The 20139-nt window shown below is 33.3% G+C and overlaps 1 protein-coding gene across 4 annotated transcripts in view; it reads left to right on the top strand.

Annotated features, from left to right (window-relative positions):
- The window catches only part of ATR (ATR serine/threonine kinase), a 94225-nt gene extending 75464 nt beyond the window's left edge, over positions 1-18761 (top strand). For 2 of the 4 annotated variants that reach the window (XM_041734393.1, XM_041734394.1), the window contains 12 exons: positions 53-195; positions 996-1093; positions 1630-1862; positions 2973-3107; positions 4640-4840; positions 6518-6661; positions 7946-8096; positions 10968-11124; positions 11238-11391; positions 12168-12319; positions 17229-17334; positions 18414-18761. In XM_041734393.1, the coding sequence (XP_041590327.1) occupies positions 53-195; positions 996-1093; positions 1630-1862; positions 2973-3107; positions 4640-4840; positions 6518-6661; positions 7946-8096; positions 10968-11124; positions 11238-11391; positions 12168-12319; positions 17229-17334; positions 18414-18587 (1848 nt within the window). In that variant the 3' untranslated portion in view covers positions 18588-18761. Of the gene's footprint in view, positions 1-52; positions 196-995; positions 1094-1629; positions 1863-2972; positions 3108-4639; positions 4841-6517; positions 6662-7945; positions 8097-10967; positions 11125-11237; positions 11392-12167; positions 12320-17228; positions 17335-18413 lie in introns of those variants that run through there. The other 2 variants (XR_005984614.1, XR_005984615.1) reach the window with 2 other exon arrangements.
- Positions 18762-20139: the final 1378 nt, after the last annotated feature.

Below are 20139 nucleotides of genomic sequence, written 5' to 3'. Positions count from 1 at the left end.
CCAGTATAGTATGGGGTTTGCTTAGGTAAGTTTCTGGTGTTGTGTTTTACAGGATGTGACCTTGTTCTTGCCAGAATGGGAGGATGGACATTTTTACCTTGCCAAGTACTATGACAAATTGATGCCCATGGTCACAGACAACAAAATGGAAAAGCAAGGTGATCTCATTCGGTATATAGTTCTTCATTTTGGCAGGTAAGTATGAGAACTGCATGTGTACTTATTAAATATGTCAGAGTGACTCTGTTGATCTTGAACTGTTATCACGGATCTTAGCATATTCAGGATACTTTCTGCTTTACCAATGACTCAGTCCTTAACCTTAGATGAGATAAAAAATTTTTCTATCATTTTTTTCTTCCTTTTAAAAAATTACTTTATTGGGCAGCCAGGGTGGCTCAGCAGTTTAGTGCCACCTTCAGCCCAGAGTGTGATCCTGGAGACCTGGGATCCAGTTCCATGTCAGGCTCCCTGCACGGAGCCTGCTTCTCCCTCTGCCTGTGTCTCTGCCTCTCTCTCTCTCTCTCTCTCTCTCTCTCTGTGTCTCTCATCAATAAATAAATAAAATCTTTTAAAAAAATTTATTAATGGAAAAATTAATGTGCACATATATTTTTAATTCAGTAGTACCAGTATTATACCATGAAAATTAAGTTGAGCATCTCCCATCAGCTCAAGTCCTGGTTCTGCAGCCCTGGGATCAAGCCCCTTTGGGCTCTTTTCTTAGCACGAAGCCTCCTCTTCCTCTACCCTTCCCTGCTCCCTCTTGCTCCTTCTCATATATACGCTCCTCCTCTCAAATAAATAAATAAATAAATAACTTTTAAAAAAAGGAGAAGGGAATCAAAGTAACCTCTACTAAGAAGAAATATGGATACCATAATTTTTGTCAGAAGGCTGTGTAAAACTCAAGTAATAGTTTGTCTTTACATTTTAATCCATATAATTGTAAAAAAGAGCACTATGTTAATAATATCTTTTCTATATAATTGCAGATCTCTACAATATGGAAATCAATTCATATATCAGTCAATGCCACGAATGTTATCACTATGGCTTGATTTTGGTGCTAAGGCATACGAATGGGAAAAAGGTATAATTTATGTAAAAATTTTAACAGATAAGAGAAATTGTGATTTTGATATAAAGTCACATTTGGCTCAAGAGTCAACTTATAAAAAGTGAGGAATGATTTTAATACTTAAGATTGAATATAAGTGTGAGCATGAATGTTAACAATGAGGAGAAACACTAAACACATAGAAGTTGCAGTTCAGGGCTGCAAATGAATATCTGTTCATTCCTTCCTGAACCTAACACATATTGAGAGATACTAGTTTAAGCCAAATAATTTACCCTAAAAATTATAGTGGAGTGTGGCTTGTTCTGTGTTTATAGTGAAAATTAATAGCCCTTGAGTTTTTCAGTGACCTTCAGTGACCCTTTTAAATATGTTTTTCTGTTTGGTCAAAGATAGCTATCTTCATCTATTGGCAAGTGATCTAGCTTTGGATGTGAGAATAACATGTATTGTAAAGTTGTTTTTAACACACAATTTTTCTTTTATGAAATGACTGATAGACTGTTTTTTTTCTTCTCTGTTTTTTTAAACTTTGATCTTTTTCTCAGCTGGCCGTTCTGATCGTGTACAAATGAGAAACGATTTAGCCAAAATAAACAAGGTTATCACAGAGCACACAAATCACTTAGCACCATATCAGTTTTTGACTGCTTTTTCACAGTTGATCTCTCGAATTTGTCATTCTCATGATGAAGTTTTTGTTGTCTTGATGGAAATTATAGCCAAAGTGTTTCTGGCCTATCCTCAACAAGCAATGTGGATGATGACAGCTGTGTCAAAGGTAATATAGTAATCACAGCAGTGTCTTTTTCCATTTTATATGGCATTGATTATTTAATGCTAATATGAAGATGCAAGTTCCAGTATTTCTTTCTTAGTAAATTAGTAGCAAAACATAAATTTTAAATACTTGAAAAAAAGAAATTGGGGCAACTGGGTGGCTCAATGCTGGAGCAACTACCTTTGATCAGGTTGTGATCCCGGAGTCCTGGGATCATGTCCTGCAGGGGGAGCCTGCTTCTCCCCCTCCCTATGTCTCTGCTTCTCTCTGTGTCTCTCATGAATAAGTAAATAAAATCTTTTTTAAAAAAAAGATATTAAAGCATTATGTATCATTTTTAAATTCAGAAATATTTACCGTATCAAATGAAAGGACTAATATGTTAAGATAAAAAATTCAGCATGTGTTTTCTCTCTGAAGTCTAGTAAACTGTTAGTGCTTGTTATGAAATGGTAGCCTGTTTTTTCAAAGTGTTTAATCCAAAGTATCTAAACTATTAATAGTAGAAAAACTATTGCATTATTAATGGGCATTTATAAGGTGGTAAATATATTTAATCATAAATATTTTAGAGAATTTGAAAAATAGACAAATATTAAAAAAACTAAAATTCACTAATTCTACCATTGATATTTTTCTGTATTTTTGTATATGTAGTTTCTGTGTATATTTTAATGCCAAATTTGGATTATATAGATACATAATTTGATATTTTTCATCTAAGATTATTACCATAGCATTTTCCTATGAATTAAATATTCTTTGAAGACACAATTTTAATAATTATGTAAAACTCTATAGTAGTTAGCTTATAATTATTTTCTATTATTTATTTAACTGTTGTGTTTCCATTGTTTTGTTCTTATAATGAATACATCTAGACACATCTATATTTATTCTTAATTCTGATTATTCCACCAGGATAGATTCTAAGAAGGGAATTCATAAGGTCATAGGATAAAAGCATTTTCATGGCTGTTGAGAATATTGCCACATTGATTTCCAGGAAATTTGAATCAGTATGAATTCTCATCTAGAATTGATTTATGTCGATCAAAATTCTGTTTTTAACACCTTGTATAAAACTGCATTTAATTTCTTTTATGACAGTCTTCTTATCCCATGCGTGTGAACAGATGCAAGGAAATCCTAAATAAAGCTATTCATATGAAAAAATCCTTAGAAAAATTTATTGGAGATGCAACTCGCCTAACAGATAAGCTTTTGGAATTGTGCAATAAACCGGTATGACCAAATCTTCCTACATAGAGACCAGTATTGGATCACTTATATAAAACTTCTATATGATTTTAGCTGGTTTTCTTTCATTTGATTAATTAAGTTAAAATTCTAACGTAAGTAGGTATACACATATGTAAAAATTCATCAAATTATATACTTTAAATATATGCAGTTTACCTTAATAAAGCAGTTTTTTAAATTTCTAACATGTCCCTCTCTCAAATTTATACTCTGAAATTTCTAAAAGCTCTTGTTAGTGTAGATTATTCTGAGAGTAAATTGTCCATATTAATTAGAAATAATTTAAGTAGAGGAATATGAAATAAGCTGTAAGACTCTAAGTATACAAAATACTCAAAATCATCTCTAGTATTATTTTGTGTTGTATCTTTAAACTTTCAAAACTTATATACATTAACCTACACATATGAGAGGAAAAGAAGATTTGAGTTTGGTTTTCATTTTATTTCATTCTTTCAGGATGTGTTTATTTCCTTGCCTGTTGACAGGCACTATGCTAAGTGAAACCCAAATCAAGAAGATATATTCTCCTGCATTGAGGTGCTGATAGTGTTGTAGGAAAATAAGCCAATGGCTATAACTACTTTTTTCAGTATACTTGTATCTAGAGTATAAATATGCTTATAGAGGTAGCACATTCTTTTGCCTAAGAAAATGGAGGGGGGGAAATCCCTGAAATATATATATATAGGAAAGGTAAAAGTGAGTGAGGATAGTTATGAGGAAGAAGAGAGAGACTGTTGACAGGTAAATAGCTAGATTTCACTTTACAAATATTCAATCTGTTAGCTATTTATAGGTGAGAAAATATAGGCTATTTCTTACCTTCTCTGTATTACTAAACACCTTGAAAGAGTAATCTGTTTTAGCTATTTACTTGAGCCCTATTGACTTCTAATGTACTTGGCATTATCAAAGACAATGATAATGGCCAACATTTACTAAGCACTGGCACTTTTCTAAATGCTTTACATATACAAGTTTTCAGTTATTTATCTGAAATTTTTGTGGCCAGCTAGGCTGCATTTAGGAATTTAGAATTTTTCAGATTTTTTAAAGGTAATATAGTGTACATACTCAATATTGAATATCCCTGCTGAGAGTATTCTGATAGACTATCCCATAATCAGTTTCATAACTGTTTCTATAGTGAGACATACTAATCTGCACTGGGTGAGAAATTCAGGTATCATTTTGCTCTTCAATAAGATTTGGTACAAAAAAAACCAGTTTGATTTGCATAGCTCTTTGGATTTTGTAGTGTCTTGTTAATAGATCGTAGGCCTTTATTATCCCCATGAGTCTTGAAACAGCCCTGTGGTATTATTATTGGTAAAGTAAAAGAGTATGGAGCAAGTAAAATGATAAGTATAAAGAATTCTTGGAAAACTGCTGACTGCTTAACCATTGTAATTAAAATATTGTGGAAGTGAAACTTTTGGTTGAAATTAAGTGTTCTATAATACAGTGTAAACCTAGAAAAATTAAAGTGTGCTATTTTTTTTTTTCCCCAGGTGGATGGAAGTAGTTCCACATTAAGCATGAGCACTCATTTTAAAATGCTTAAAAAGCTGGTGGAAGAACCAACATTTAGTGAAATTCTCATTCCTTTACAATCAGTCATGATACCTACTCTTCCATCAATTCCGGGTGCTCATGCCAACCATGAGCCATTTCCTGGGCATTGGGCCTATATTGCAAGCTTTGATGATATGGTAAACTTCAATATTATATAACTGTAACTGTGATTTTAAAATTTAGTTAAATTAAAAATTTCAAATTAAGTTTTTTAAAAAATGTTTTTCTCAAACTAAGTGAATTTTATTTGCAAAGAAATAATGATTAGAAATACAGAAAAATAAAACTTTTAATACTGATGGGATAAAATTAAATGTTAAAAATCCTATGTTCCTAATATCTGTGACCTATAAAAATACCCATATGGAGAAGACTGATACTTTTCTAATGTATATTATGATGAACGAGTCATGCATCTTAAATAGCATGATAGGGAGATGGTTCCTTCTCAATTTTTAGCTTTTTATGTATTCCAGTGAACATGTTTACTCTCCTAAACTTCTTAGTACATATTGCTAATGTTACAGGTCTATTTCCAATCAATTACTACCTTTGTATTGTATTGTCAACTTTTCAACCATATGCATTTATCTTCCCCTATTATAAGATATACACACATAGTGTTCATGCTTATTCTCCTTTTAATCTTCTACAATCCCTAAGACAGTGTCCTTAAAGCAAAAACCCATGTTCATTTTGATTTTTTTAGATGCTTGTATTATTTTAGTATGAGTATCATTTTTATTTTTCACAATTTGATTTTTCCATACTTTCTTTCATCCTAAAAACAGAGAACAAAATACAGTTTTTGCTTATAGTTTAGGAGGAAGCAAAATTTAGCTAAGAAGAGCTTGATTTTTAAGTATGTGACTATAAATATGTGACTATTTTAAAGAAATGGTACAAGAGCATTTCTAAGTAAATATTTCTGAAAACTATTTGTTCCAGTAAATCTGTGTATCAAAACATTTGTTTAACTGTTCCAGAGACAGATATTAAACCACATAATGAAATCATTCTTTCTTACTTATAGTCATGCTTTGTTTTTAACTTAATAGTATTCAGGTTATTTGCTCACCTCATTAGGTAGACTTGGTTTTGGAAGAGTTTCTTGTTTCAAAAGTCAAGTAACATTAAATTGATAATCACTTCTTACCATTAAAGACATTTTAAAACAGTGTCTCTGGCTGTAAAGACAGGTTCTAAAAAATATTTCAAAAGTCTTTTAGAAGGGCCAGCAAGGCTTCTAGAAGGTAGTTGAGTGTCTACCTTCTGCTCAGGTCACAATCCCGAAGTCCTGGGGATTGAGCCCCACATTGAGCTCCCTGCTCAGTGGAGAGTTTGCCTCTTCCTCCCACCCTACCCCCACCTCCTGCCCCTCGCTCCTGTGTGCTCACTTGCACATTATCTCTTTTTCTCTCTCACTCACTCTCTCAAATAAGTAAAATATTTAAAAACAAAATCTTTTAAACATGGCTGTCCTGAAGAGGGTCCCTCAGTTTGAATGTGTAAGTACTTATATTGCTGATGAAGTAATCCTTTTACTTTATAGTCATTCCTAATGGGTGACAATGACTCTCTATGCATGGCAACTATTTTTTCATGGGTCATGGGTCATCAGTGATTATGATAAAAGAAATGTTAAGATAATAAACTTATTACATGACATAGGTAATTATATTCTTTTTTGTTAGGTAGCATCATATATATATATATATATGTGTGTATATATATATATATATATATATATATATATATAAAAATTTAAACAAAGAATCTTGACCTCAACTTATATGTAACTTACTATATTTTAGGTGGAAATTCTTGCTTCTCTTCAGAAACCAAAGAAGATCTCTTTGAAAGGATCAGATGGAAAGTTCTACATCATGATGTGTAAGCCAAAAGATGACCTGAGAAAGGATTGTAGGCTAATGGAATTCAATTCCTTGATTAATAAGGTTTGGAGATAGTTTACTTTAGAGTTTCCATAACTACTGTCAATGTGATACAATCTTTTCATTATGCACATAGATCATTTCTAAACCATACAATTGAAAGATGAAATTTAATTATTTTTTATACGCTTTTTGTCCCTCTCTATCTTCTCCCCGTGTATCACTAGTACCTCTTTTATTAGCAGGAAAAGTTACAGACTTTTAACGTAGAAAAGATACAGTAACAGATAATTTCATTTTTAAAAAAGAACAACTATGGTCTTTACTTTGTGTAACCAAAATAATTTAAAAATTAATATCACGTTAAAAACCCATTTCAAAGGCACTGTGAAGTAAAGGATTGTTTTTTATTTAAAATGTTCAGTAAATTGGTAACCTAATTCACTGACTTTAACACCATTAGTATGTTTATCCCAAGCTCCCTTGAGTATTTTTCTGGTTAGGAGTATCAAGTGGCCTGGGTTTAGTTTATAAATTTATCTTATTCAGCTTTGTAACTGATTTATTTCATTACTCTTCCCCCACATATAAAATACAATGGCCTGATTGTGAAAAACTACAGTCTGTGTTGGTCTAGGAGACCACAAACTGATCTTTACATGTCATTCTAATGCTGTACTGTTTGACATTTATGTTGCCTATTTATTCCTAAAGTTTAAAACATGTTTTTGGTTAGTGATTGTGCTTTTGAATTGGACAGTTTGCAATTATAGTTGTGTGCTTAGTTTATTTCATACAGTTTCAGAATTAAACAAAACATCATTTATCTTTACCTAGAATAATTCAGGATTAATCAGATGAAATGTAAAAAGCTTTCTTCTGCTAGGAGGCAGTTTTTCAAATGAAGCCCATAATATTAAACTGTAAGAATAAAATTGCATTTTGAGGATATTATAAAACTCATAGTTTCTTGTTTAGATAATCAAAATTAAGCAGCAGTCTTTGTGCCTAAGGACTTATTATTTCAATAATATCTATAAAGCAATAAACATTTTATCATTGTTAAATATAGAACTATAATATTTTGAACACAGTATTGTTGTCACATTAATAGTAAATAATTAAAAAGGGGGACTTGCCCAAGGCATTTTTAATGATTTGGAAAAAGACTATGGATACTATCCCAGTAGCTTCCTTTCCTACCATTCTGAGGGATTATTCAGCTGTACCACATAGTAAACTTTCACTGACTTTCTTTTGCTATGAAATGAACAATCTTTAGATGTATATTTGACATATTTAGAAATTTTGAATTTTTAAGTTTATGTGTGTGTGTTTTTTTAATAGTGTTTAAGAAAAGATGCAGAATCTCGTAGAAGAGAACTTCATATCCGAACATATGCAGTTATTCCCCTGAATGATGAATGTGGAATTATTGAATGGGTTAACAACACTGCTGGCTTGAGACCTATTTTGACCAAACTTTATAAGGAAAAGGGTACTAAAATTAATTCTTAAAATATAAACATATGAGTATAAAACCTGCTAATATGTGTGTAATTATTATTAACATATGCCATTATACCTTTTATTTGTATAAGCAATAGTAGAATTTCTAGGCTAAATGAGATTCTATATACAGAAGTACTTATGTGTTTTTCTTCCTAGGGTTCTAATTTCATCTTTATCCCAAGAGATATTCCAAGAGAATGTGATGTAGCTTACAAGGATGTATATTCAAATTTGTTTTTCACAGAAGTATTGGTTAGCAATTCTGAAACTACTTTATGTGTATACTCAACTTCAGCAAAATATAAATATATTGTGGATAATGAGAGCTAGTTTTTTCACTGTGAGAGAAAGAAAAGGAAAGGGAAGGCTAACATAGAACTGAAAGTATTAGATTGGAATTAGAGTCTCCACCTGGCCAAACCTGAGATAATTTGGGGAGCAAAATAAGTAATGATATAGTATTAGATTATAACTCATGAAATAAAATAAATAGACATGAATCTGCACTGATATAAATAAATAATAAGTAGGAAAGCAGGAACAGTTCTTCCTTATAATAGAATTGCAGTGAATAAATGTAGAGAAATTGATGGAAATAGAAAATCAGGGATCCCTGGGTGGCGCAGCAGTTTGGCGCCTGCCTTTGGCCCAGGGCGCAATCCTGGAGACCCGGGATCGAATCCCACATCGGGCTCCCGGTGCATGGAGCCTGCTTCTCCCTCTGCCTGTGTCTCTGCCTTTCTCTCTATCTCTCTGTGACTATCATAAATAAATTAAAAAAAAAAAATTAAAAAAAAAAAAAAAGAAAATCATCAATTAGCAAGTACCACAGTAATAATTGTTACAGGTAAAGAATATCAGTGGGTGGTGGAATGCATGGGCAAAAGTATGATGAGAAACAGGTTATTTGTTCGGTCTCAAAGTATCTCCCCACAACATACTTATGAATTATAAAGGGGAAAAAATAGGAACTTTACAGTGCAGAAACAAAAATATTACTGGTTTGAACTCTTAAAAAATGGTCAAGGTAATAAAAGTCAAAGATAGAAATTTCCCAGATTTGAGGACATTAAGGATACATGACAACTGAAGGTAATATGGGATCCTGGATTGAATCCTACCCCAGAAAAAAAGACAGTGATATAGTGGGACAGTTGATGAAATTTTAGTAAGGTCTAAAGTTTAGTTAATAATATTATAACAATATCAATTTCCTGATTTAGGTAATTGTACTATTGTTATGAAAGACATGAACATTAATAGCTGAGTGAAGAATGTAGGAGAATGCTTTGTATCATTTATACAGTTTTTTTTATAAGTCCAGAACTATTTCAAAATAATTTATTAAATGCATATGATACAGTATATTAAAAATAAATAGATCAAATTATTAGAATAAGGTAGAAACTAAGTATATTTGTTTCTCTAGGGCTGCTATAACAAAGTACTACTAACAACAGAAATGTGTTTTTTCATAGTTTGGGAGCTTATGAATCTGAAATCCTGTGTCAGTAGGGCCAGATCACTGATAGTTCTAGGGGAGAACCGCTTCCATCCTTTTCTGTCAGCTACTGCTGGCTCCAGCAATCTCTGACATGCCTTAGTTTATAGATGGTTCACTTCACTCTCTTTCCTCTCTGTCACCACATAGTGTTCTCCCTAAGTCTATATGTCTCTGTTTTCTTCTTATATGATACTTTATATACCAGTTATATTATATTAAGGGCCCAGCCTAATGACCTTATCTTTACCTGATTACATGGGCAACAACCCTATCTTTTTTAAGGTCACATTCACAGGTACCAGGGGTTAGGAGCTAAGCACATTTTTTAAGGCTATAATTTAACCCGTAACAATAAGTGATATTAATAAATTATTATTGTGCTAATTATATACCTTATTTTTTATTGTTAACAAGTCTGATTATCCCTATTTTATGTATAGTGCCAGAAGTTAACTGGCACTATACACTTGGATAAGTGATTTATCCAAGTTCACAAAGCTGATAAGTTGTAGAGTGGAAACTCAAAGACTGGAGTCTCATTCCAAGGAACTTGCTATTGACTATCTTATTGGAAAGATAAAATATTGTATGTGTTTTAGTTACTGCTTTGGTTTTTTAAAAATATTTTAAAAAAATTTTTAGTATCATGAACACATAGGAACTATGTAACATTTGAGTCTAAACACCTTAAATCTCAAACTTTTCCATAAAACTTTTGGCTGTGCCTTGCTGTAAAAAGCACCAAACCATGGTGACCTAAAAGGCACTTAATAGACTGGAATCATATCACCCATCTAATACAGGCTCATCAATGTGTTAGAAGGAAGAGTTCTTCTGTTTCTCTAGATGATTTGCATTGTACAAGATTAGCTCAAGAACCAGGTATACAATGAATCTGATAGGCTAATCTTCACACAGTAAATTATCTCAAAGTACCATTTTAGGTTTTTTAATAATGATTCTGTGTGGGTTTATACTACATGCTGAGGAACAGAGAAATCACTATAATTTTAGTGAAGGCTGCAGCATTTTTACAATTCTAAGTGTACTCTTCACATTAGATTTATTCTGAGTGACATTTTCTGGAATTAGTTTATCCCACAACATCAGTTTTAGTTGACATTAATTTTCATCAAGAGGCTTCACTTTGGATAAGTATAGTGAAACATAATGTGTTCTGTTATTTTATCATAATAAGATAAATTTACCTACGCATAGTGGCAATTTTTCTACTTGTTCTTGATTTTGAAGAATAATTTGAAAAAAAAAAGTTTTGTTTTGTTTTGTTTTTAAGAAAATCGCCCCTTTTCTTATTTGGTTTATGTGATTAGTGGAAACCACTTTACTTTGCAGGAGTTTATATGACAGGAAAAGAACTTCGGCAGTGTATGCTACCAAAAGCTGCAGCTTTGTCTGAAAAACTCAAAGTATTCCGAGAATTTCTCCTACCCAGACATCCTCCCGTTTTTCATGAATGGTTTCTGAGGACATTCCCTGATCCTACATCATGGTAAGTTACCAAGAAGATAATACATTGTAATAGTTAATGTTTTAAAAAATATTTTAGGTTTGCATTGCCTCATGTGGCATAAGGATATTTGATAGGCATTGTGTTTTCTTAAGGTACAGTAGCAGATCAGCATACTGCCGTTCTACTGCAGTGATGTCAATGGTTGGTTATATCCTGGGGCTTGGAGACCGTCATGGTGAAAACATTCTCTTTGATTCTTTAACTGGTGAATGTGTACATGTGGATTTCAACTGTCTTTTCAATAAGGTAAGTGATATAACTTACTCTAGTTAATTGTATGTTTTCTCCCAATTTCCTTTCCTCAAGAACTGTTTTTCCTAGACCTACCCATTGGTAATGTTACAGTCACAGTTGAGTCACATTGAGAGTTTATTGACTGGTTTTGATCAGTGAATCCCTGAGTGGTCAGTAAAACAACGTAGGATGAAGAGAACTCAGAAGAGTGATAGAGTAAAACCAGCACTGAACTTGAAATCCAAAGGTTCAAGTTCTGACTCAGTTAGTTCTTAGTTAATGTAAAGATGGACAGATCAGTTCATTTTACTGAGACTCAGTTTTTTTAGAGAGACAGAAGACTTTAATGTGTGAGTTTCCAAACCTGCAGCATATCAGAATCATCCAAAAATTTAAACAAAATACACAAATATCTAAGCAGACATCCCAAGAGATTCTATAGGTCCAGAGTGGGGTCTAGGAATAAATTAAGGTAGTTGGACTCTCCCTGATACCCCTCTAATTTTCCAATGTTATGATCCTGGAAGGCAGGCTGGTAAATTAACCCCCTATTTTCTTCATTCCCATTCTCTATGGATTGCCTTCTGCTGTCACAGGAAACCAAGAAAGGTCACAGATACAAATGAGATGAAATCAAAGATAAACCACTGGTACATACCAGAAAGGAATTTAGGGAACTCAGTAAGTTTAGGGATGAAAAGGCCCTATGGAATGCAGGTTGAGAATGGCAGAAAATAAGATTTAAAATTTTAACATAGTTATCTTTTAATAAAATCCATTGTTTTAAGGGAGAAACCTTTGAAGTTCCAGAAATTGTTCCATTTCGACTGACTCATAATATGGTTAATGGAATGGGTCCTATGGGAACAGAAGGTCTTTTTCGAAGAGCTTGTGAAGTTACAATGAGGCTGATGCGAGATCAAAGAGAGCCTTTAATGAGGTAATTAACTTATGTTTTGTAAACAATTAACAGTAATTTTGAATGTAATTATTGATTTCTAAATATATTTTTTAATAATAGAAGCTGATTTGCATTGGTTGAAGTAGTTTTTTTTTTAAATAATAGCTATTAAGGTATAAATTATAGTTCATTATAGTTCATTGCAGCATTATTTATAATGGCCAAGATATGGAAATAACCTGAGTGTCCACTGATGGATAATTGGGTAAAAAAATAATGGTGTGTGTATGTACATACGTATTACACACACACACACACACACACACACACACACACACACACAGAAATACTATTCAGCCATAAAAAAGAAGGAAATCTTGCCATTTGCAACAACATAGATAGACCTTGAGGACATTTATGTTTAAGTGAAATAAGTCAGGCAGATAAAGACAAAGACCATGTAAGATCATTTATATGTGGAGTCTTAAAAAAAGTAGAACTACCTTATGATCGGATAATCACACTACTGGGTATTTACTGAGAGAATACAAGAACACTAATCCAAAGGAATACATGGACCCTGATGTTTATAGCAGCATTATTTGCAATAGCCAAGATATGGAAGCAGCCCAAGTGTTCACCAATAGATGAATAGATAAAAAAGATGTGATATATATACACAATGAAATATCACTTAGCTATGAAAATGAAATGTTGCCATTTGCAATGACATGGATGGAGCTAGAGAGTATAATGCTAAGTGAAATAAGTCAGAGAAAGACAAATACTATATGATTTCACTCATATGTGGAATTTAAGAAACAAATAAGCAAAGGGTAAAAAAAGGGGCACAGCAAGAAAGAGACTCTTATTATAGAGAGCAAGCTGATGGTTACCAAAGATGGGTGGGGAGATAGGTTAAAAGGTGATGGGGATTAAAGAGTGCACTTGTCATGATGTGCACAGGGTGATGTGTGGAACTACTGAATCACTATATTGTACACCTGAAACTAATAAAACACTGTATGTTAAGTAACTAGAATGAAAATAAATTTTAAAAAAAGGAAAAGAAAAACTGAGCTCATAGATACAGAAAACAGATTAATGGTGGCTAGAGGTTGGAGGTGAGGGTGGACAAAATGAATGAAGGCACAAACTTTTAGCTATGAAATAAAGTCATTGGAATATTATGTACATCATGGTGACTATAGTTAATAATACTATATTATATATTTAAAAGTTGCTGAGAGTAGATATTAAAAGTTTTCATCATAAGAAAAAATTTATAACTGTATGGTGATGGATATTAACTAGATTTATTGTGATTATTCTGCAATACATACAAATATCAAGCCATGTACACCTAGAAGTAATATAATGTTATATGTCCATTATATCTCAATTTTTTAAAAGATATAATTTATATACGATAAAATTCACTCTGTAAGAGTATGCATTACAGTGGTTTTTAGCATATTCTCGATTGTGCATCCATCACTACTATCTAATTATAAAACATTTTCATCACCCCTAAAATAAATTAATAGTCACTCTCCATCCCTACTCCTCTGCCATCTTCTAGGAACTGCTAAATGTATTTTCTGTCTCACTGGATTTGTGTTTCTGGGCATGCATATATAAATGAAATTGTACAATATGGCATTTTATGTCTGTCTTCTTTCCCTTGATATTTTCAGGGTTTATCCCTTTTGGAGTATGTATCAGTAATTCATTCATTTTTTATTATAAAATATTCCACCATACACCACATTTTGTTTGTCAATGAATGGACATTTGGATTGTTTATACCTTTTTGCTATTGTGAAAAGTCTGGCTGTGAACATTTGTGTACAAGTTTTATGTAAATATAGATTTTCACTTTTCTTGGGTAAACCTGGGTGTTGAATTGCTGGATCATATGTGAACTCTAAGCTTAACATTTTGAGGAACTTTCATATTGTTTTCCAAAGCAGTCATAATACTTTACAATTCCAATGGCAGTGGTTGAAGTTTCCAATTTCTCCACATTCATACCAACACTTGTTACTTATCTGTCTGTCCTACTTTATCCATCCTAGTATCACATGGTATCTCATTGTGGTTTTAACTTAAATTTTCCCAAAGACCAGACCAGTTATGTTGAGCATCTTTTCATGTGCTTATTGGTCAGTTGTATATCTTCTTTGGACAAATATCTATTCCAATTCTTTTCCCATTTTTAAATTGGATTATTTTTCATTTTTGAGTTCTGAGAGTTCTTTACATATTCTGGATACTAGATCTTTAATAGATACACAATTTGCAAATATTTTTCTTCCATATATGGGTTGTCTTTACTTTCTTCTTCTTTTTTTTTTTTTTTTAAGATTTTATTTATTTATTCATGAGAGACACAGGGAGAGGCAGAGACATAGGCAGAAGGAGAAGCAGGCTCCCGGTGGGGAGCTCGATGCAGGAATTGATCTCAGGACCCCAGGGTCATGCCCTGAGCCAAAGACAGATGCTCAACCACTGAGCCACCCAAGCGTACCGTCTTTCGACTTTTTTGATGATGTCCTTCTTCACTTACAAGTTTTTACTTCTGATGAAGTCCAATTTATCTGTTTTAGTTGTTGTTATTTATGGTTTTGGTGTCATTTAAGAAAGTATTGCATAACCCAAATCATGAACAGTTACATTACACTTCTGTTTTCTTCTAAGTGTTTATAGTTTTAGCTTTTACATTTGTTAGATCTTTGATCATTTTCAGTTATTTTGTGTATCTAGTGTGAGGTGGGGGATCATATTAATTCTTTTGAATGTGCATATCCAGTTTTCCTAGCACTGTTTTTTGAAAATACTATCCTCCTCCACTTAATTGTCTTGACCTATATATGCAAGAGTTTATTTCTGGACTCTCAGTTTTATTCCATTGATCTCTATGTCTAACCGTATTCCTTCAACACATTGTCTTGATTACTGTAGCTTTATAGTAAATTTTGAAATCAGGAAGTATGTGTGCTCCATCTTTTTTTTCTTTTTCAAGATTGTTTGACTATTATGGGTTCTTTTCATTTCCATAGGAATTTTAAGATTATATTATTAACTTCTGCAAAAAGCCAGTCTAGATTTTGGTAGGAATGGCATTGAATCTGTTAATCAGTTTGTGGAGTACTGTTATTTTAAAAATATTATGTTTCTGAACTATAAACATGAGATGTCTTCTCATTTATTTAATTCTTCTTTAACTTCCTTCTATAATGTTTTGTAATTTTTAGTTTTCAAGTCTTGTATTTTTTAAAATGTAATTTTTAAAATGTTATTCCAAATGGAATTTTTTAATTCATTTTTTGCACTGTTCATTATTAATGTTAGAAATACAACTGATATTTGTATATTTATCTTGCATCTTGCAAAACTTTGCTGAACTTATTAGTTCTAATACATATTTTTACCTTAAGATTTTTCTCTCTCCAACAGTACATTATCTGCAAATAGTTTTGCTTTTTTTCCTTTCCAGTCTCATGCTTCCCCCCACCCACCACCCCTGCTTGGCCAATTACCGTAGCTAAATGAGTGTCAGATAGGCAAAGTGAGAAGTCTACATCTTTCTCTTATGCCTGATCTTAGGGGTATAGAAGTCAGTCTTTCACTATTAAATATGTTATCAGCAGGATGTAGTTTTTTTAAAGGACTTTTAAAGCTTATTTATTCACCTTCTTTCTTTAAAGCTCTCTACCTGATATTTTGGTAGAACATACTGGTTAGACATAGGCAAAGGCAAATTCTCTAAAAGGGGAAGTATAGCATCTTGTGAAATACTAAGAGCCCCTATCCCAATCTGGGGAAGTCAGGAAATAATTTCTGGAGGAAGTAGCAGAAATCTTAACGATAAATGGAATTGGCCATGCAAAGGGGAAGAGAGTGTTCTGAATAATAGATATATTAAGGCAAGTGAAGGCATTGACTGCCTAAAAAATGTAATTCTGTTTTCTGGAGAGTACACTTCAAATAGATGGTGCTGTGATGATAGTGCACAGATGAGCAGGGCTAGATTATGAAAAGTCCACATAAGGCTGGTTTACATATTTAAACCTTGCCCTGAAGACAACCAGAACTCATTGCGGGTTGGAGTAAGAAGAAATTTATTTTTTAATTTAATTTTTTAAAGATTTTATTTATTTATTCATGAGAGAGACAGAGGCAGAGATACAGGCAGAAGGAGAAGCAGGCTCCACACAGGTAGCCCGACGTGGACTCGATCCCGGGTCTCCAGGATCACGCCCTGGGCCAAAGGCGGGTGCTAAACCGCTGAGCCACCCAGGCATCCCAAGAAGAAAATTTAAAAAGAAGAAATGAAATCATTAGATTTTGCACTGTAGAAAAATTACAGTTGCATACTAGACTAGAGGCCAGAAAACTAGTTAGAATACTGTTGGAGTAACTCAAGAAAACATGATGTTGCATTGGATGAGGTAGTGACAGTAGAGATGAAAGTAAGTAGATTTTTAAAGGGCTTTAGGAGGTAGAATTGAGTGTTAAAAGGAAGGAGAGGCAACGATGACACCTAGACTTTTGTTTAGGGCAAAGGAGTGAATGATGTTCTTATAGTTCAGGTCATGAATTTTGGAAATACTGAATTTGAGGTGCCTGCAAGAAATCTGAATGGGTTTTTCCATAGGTAGCTGTATTTGAAGTTCACAGTATGCATTTAGAAATGGCACGCAGAAGTCACCTTACTCTACTCTCCAAGAACACCTCAGACCGCCCCCCCATCTTCCCTCTACTCTCTTTTCTTTCAACCCCCTCCAAAACAGTAAGTTCACATATCTTACTGACAGAGTACTAATGCATGTTATAAGAATATTGCCATTAGTTTCTCATCCTTCACTTATTTTTCACCTAAGTGTTGACTATAGTGACACTTCTTTTTAGAGATGTCATATTATTATATTTGTTTACATTTTAGTGTCTTAAAAACTTTTCTACATGATCCTCTTGTGGAATGGAGTAAACCAGTGAAAGGACACTCCAAAGCACCACTGAATGAAACTGGGGAGGTTGTCAATGAAAAGGTTAGTAATTCTTTAAAAAAAAAAAAAAAAAAAAGGTTAGTAGAAATGTAGCTTGATATGAGCCGACGTCGCGTGTCTCTATCAGTGAGAATTGATTCTAAATACTGCCAGTGACTGGCTATTGAATCCTCTGAAATCTAGTTCTTTATTTTTTTAGAGAGGGGGGGAAGCGGCAGAGGGAGAGGGAGACAGAGAATCTTAAGCAAGCTCCACACCCAGCACTGAGCCTCATGTGGAGCTTGATTTCACAACCCTGAGATCATGACTTGAGCCAAAATCAATAATCAGGACACTTAACTGGTGGAGCTACCCAGTTGTCCCTAAAATCTAGTTGTTTAGTATAAAAATGCCAGTGAGTTTTCTTTATTGTCATTACTAATGTTAACATTATTATAATTTGTGTAATGAAGTTCAAGACATACTTGTTTAACTGTAGCCAGTTTACAATTTTGAGATAATAGTGGGAAAAAGTTGAACACAGATTGCCTGAACTTACAAAGTAGCAGTCTCAACTTTAATATGTAGCAATTCACTCCTTACTAATATTAGTTGAAGTCTCAAAGTTTGCAGATAATCGTTTTTATTGAGAATATATTGAAGATTGTTATTCTAATAACATCAATCTCACTTTGCATTTTGATAAGCTTTCTATTGAGAGAAATGTGTACCATTCCAAGTAGCTTAGAACTCCGTTTGCACATAGTAACATAAGCTTGATATTAGGCATTCAGAGTATTGTTGCTATTATTAGAATATTCATTCAAATGTTGAAGTCCTAACATTTTCTGGGTAAATTTTTTCTAGAATTGTAATGTGGAAGAGATTCCCTGGTATTTCACATAGTCCAGAAAAAATGTCCTTGCAGTTGATGTTAAATCAACATTGCAAGCTTCAAAATCAGTATCTCAGTTTTGTTTCATTTCTCCTGTTTTGTCTGTATTTGCTCCTAAAAGGGGGTAATGATTTATAAAATGACATAAACATTGGTCAAATACCAGAAAAAGTAGTAATTTCAAATTATCAACATGCAGGGGTTATTGGGTTCTTAGCACTTATGATTTTCAATTTCTTCTTACTAGGCCAAGACCCATGTTCTTGACATCGAGCAGCGACTGCAAGGTGTAATCAAGACCCGAAATAGAGTGACAGGGCTGCCATTATCTATTGAAGGACATGTACATTACCTTATACAAGAAGCTACTGATGAAAACTTACTGTGTCAAATGTACCTTGGTTGGACTCCATATATGTGAAATGAAATTACATCAAAGGATATGCTAATAATCTAAAATTAGTGCATTTGGTATTAACTGTGTATATTCAATTCCAAAGTACAGTATAAATTTATGTTCTCAGAGCAACTGGTATTAACTCCCTTATTGTTAATAATATTTAAAATAATATATGTTGTTAAGAAATAAACTTTCTTTTTTAAAAAAAATTATTTATTTATTTGAGGAGAGAGAGTGAGAGCGCACAAGTCGGGGAAAGGGGCAAAGGGAGACGGAGAAGCAGACTCGCCACTGAGCGGGGAGGTAGCTCTACTTGGGGCTCCATCCCAGGATCTCCGGATCATGATTTAAGGCCAAGGCAGACATTTAACTGAGTCCCTCAGGCCCCCTAAACTGCTTTCTTTCTTTTTTTTTCTTTTTTCTAAACTACTTTCTTAAATATATATATTGTTTATTATAACTGGGGAAATGGAACATCTTATGTTTTTATGCTCTAAAAAGATGTATTTGCAAGAAACAAGCCTAATTTCATTTTATAACTTTTATTAATTTTCTTTGAAGTTCAAGCTAGCAAAAGGAGGATTAATTTGAGCAAAAACAAAAAATTATATTGAATAAATGCTGTGGGCAAAGCACTATGCTAGACTCGTGCACAGAGCTACTACCTCTCCTGCCCTCTAGGAACTTACAGTTTAGTCTAAAAAAACAGATATAAACGGAAAGCACACATCAAGTTCACTTCATAAAACTTTTTGAATGGCTAAAATGTAATAGGAAAAAACATAAACCAAGGAATATGAATATGAAAACTCAATGTAATTTTAAAGGTGCTGTCATACTGAGAGTTTGCCAGAATACAGAATCTAGTAGTCTTAGAAGACACTTAAAATTTTATAAGATTTTAAAATTAAGGATTTTAATGTTCATTTTTTTGTAAATTTTCTTGCAGATGACTTAAAATAATTCACAGTATTTAAAAGTAATGAGGTTATTACATTCAAATTTTACCTAAGTTCGCTTAAGAGAATTATGCTTTTTTGTACGGTATAGTGTGATGGGGGAAAACAAGAAAAACCAAGAGCCATGTATATGAAAAGTGTATCATTTCCTGTGGAGCTTAATGTTGAGTTTAGGAAGCTGAGCGGGGGTGGAGAGGAGTTAGGACATTTTTTTGTTGTTGTTTCAACAAATAATTTGGAATAGGAAGCTGAGCGGGGGTGGAGAGGAGTTAGGACTTTTTTTTTTTTTTCAACAAATAATTTGGAATAAAACGTTTTTAAAAGAAGCTTTGTTGTAGGGTTATATTCCTGGGGTGGGGGGAGCCTCCCCCTCTCCAAACAAAATAAACTAAATCAAATAAATCACCAGATCTTTCCAAATTTGTGTTGAAAAACACTGAGATTGGTAATCGTAGGCCACAGGCAGTCAGGAAGAAACCAGCGTTCCCACACTCGTGCCGCCGACTCGCGAGGCGTTCACACCCCTCCCACGCCCACTCACAAGGCCCAGCTCTGTCAGCCGACCCGCCGCCGCGCTAGGACGTAACCGCCGAGAGAGCGCCGAGATTAGAGCC

The sequence above is a fragment of the Vulpes lagopus genome, chromosome 19 (genome assembly GCF_018345385.1).
Source record: "Vulpes lagopus strain Blue_001 chromosome 19, ASM1834538v1, whole genome shotgun sequence".
Classification (NCBI taxonomy): Eukaryota; Metazoa; Chordata; class Mammalia; order Carnivora; family Canidae; genus Vulpes; species Vulpes lagopus.
This window is presented reverse-complemented; position numbering and strand designations above follow the sequence as displayed.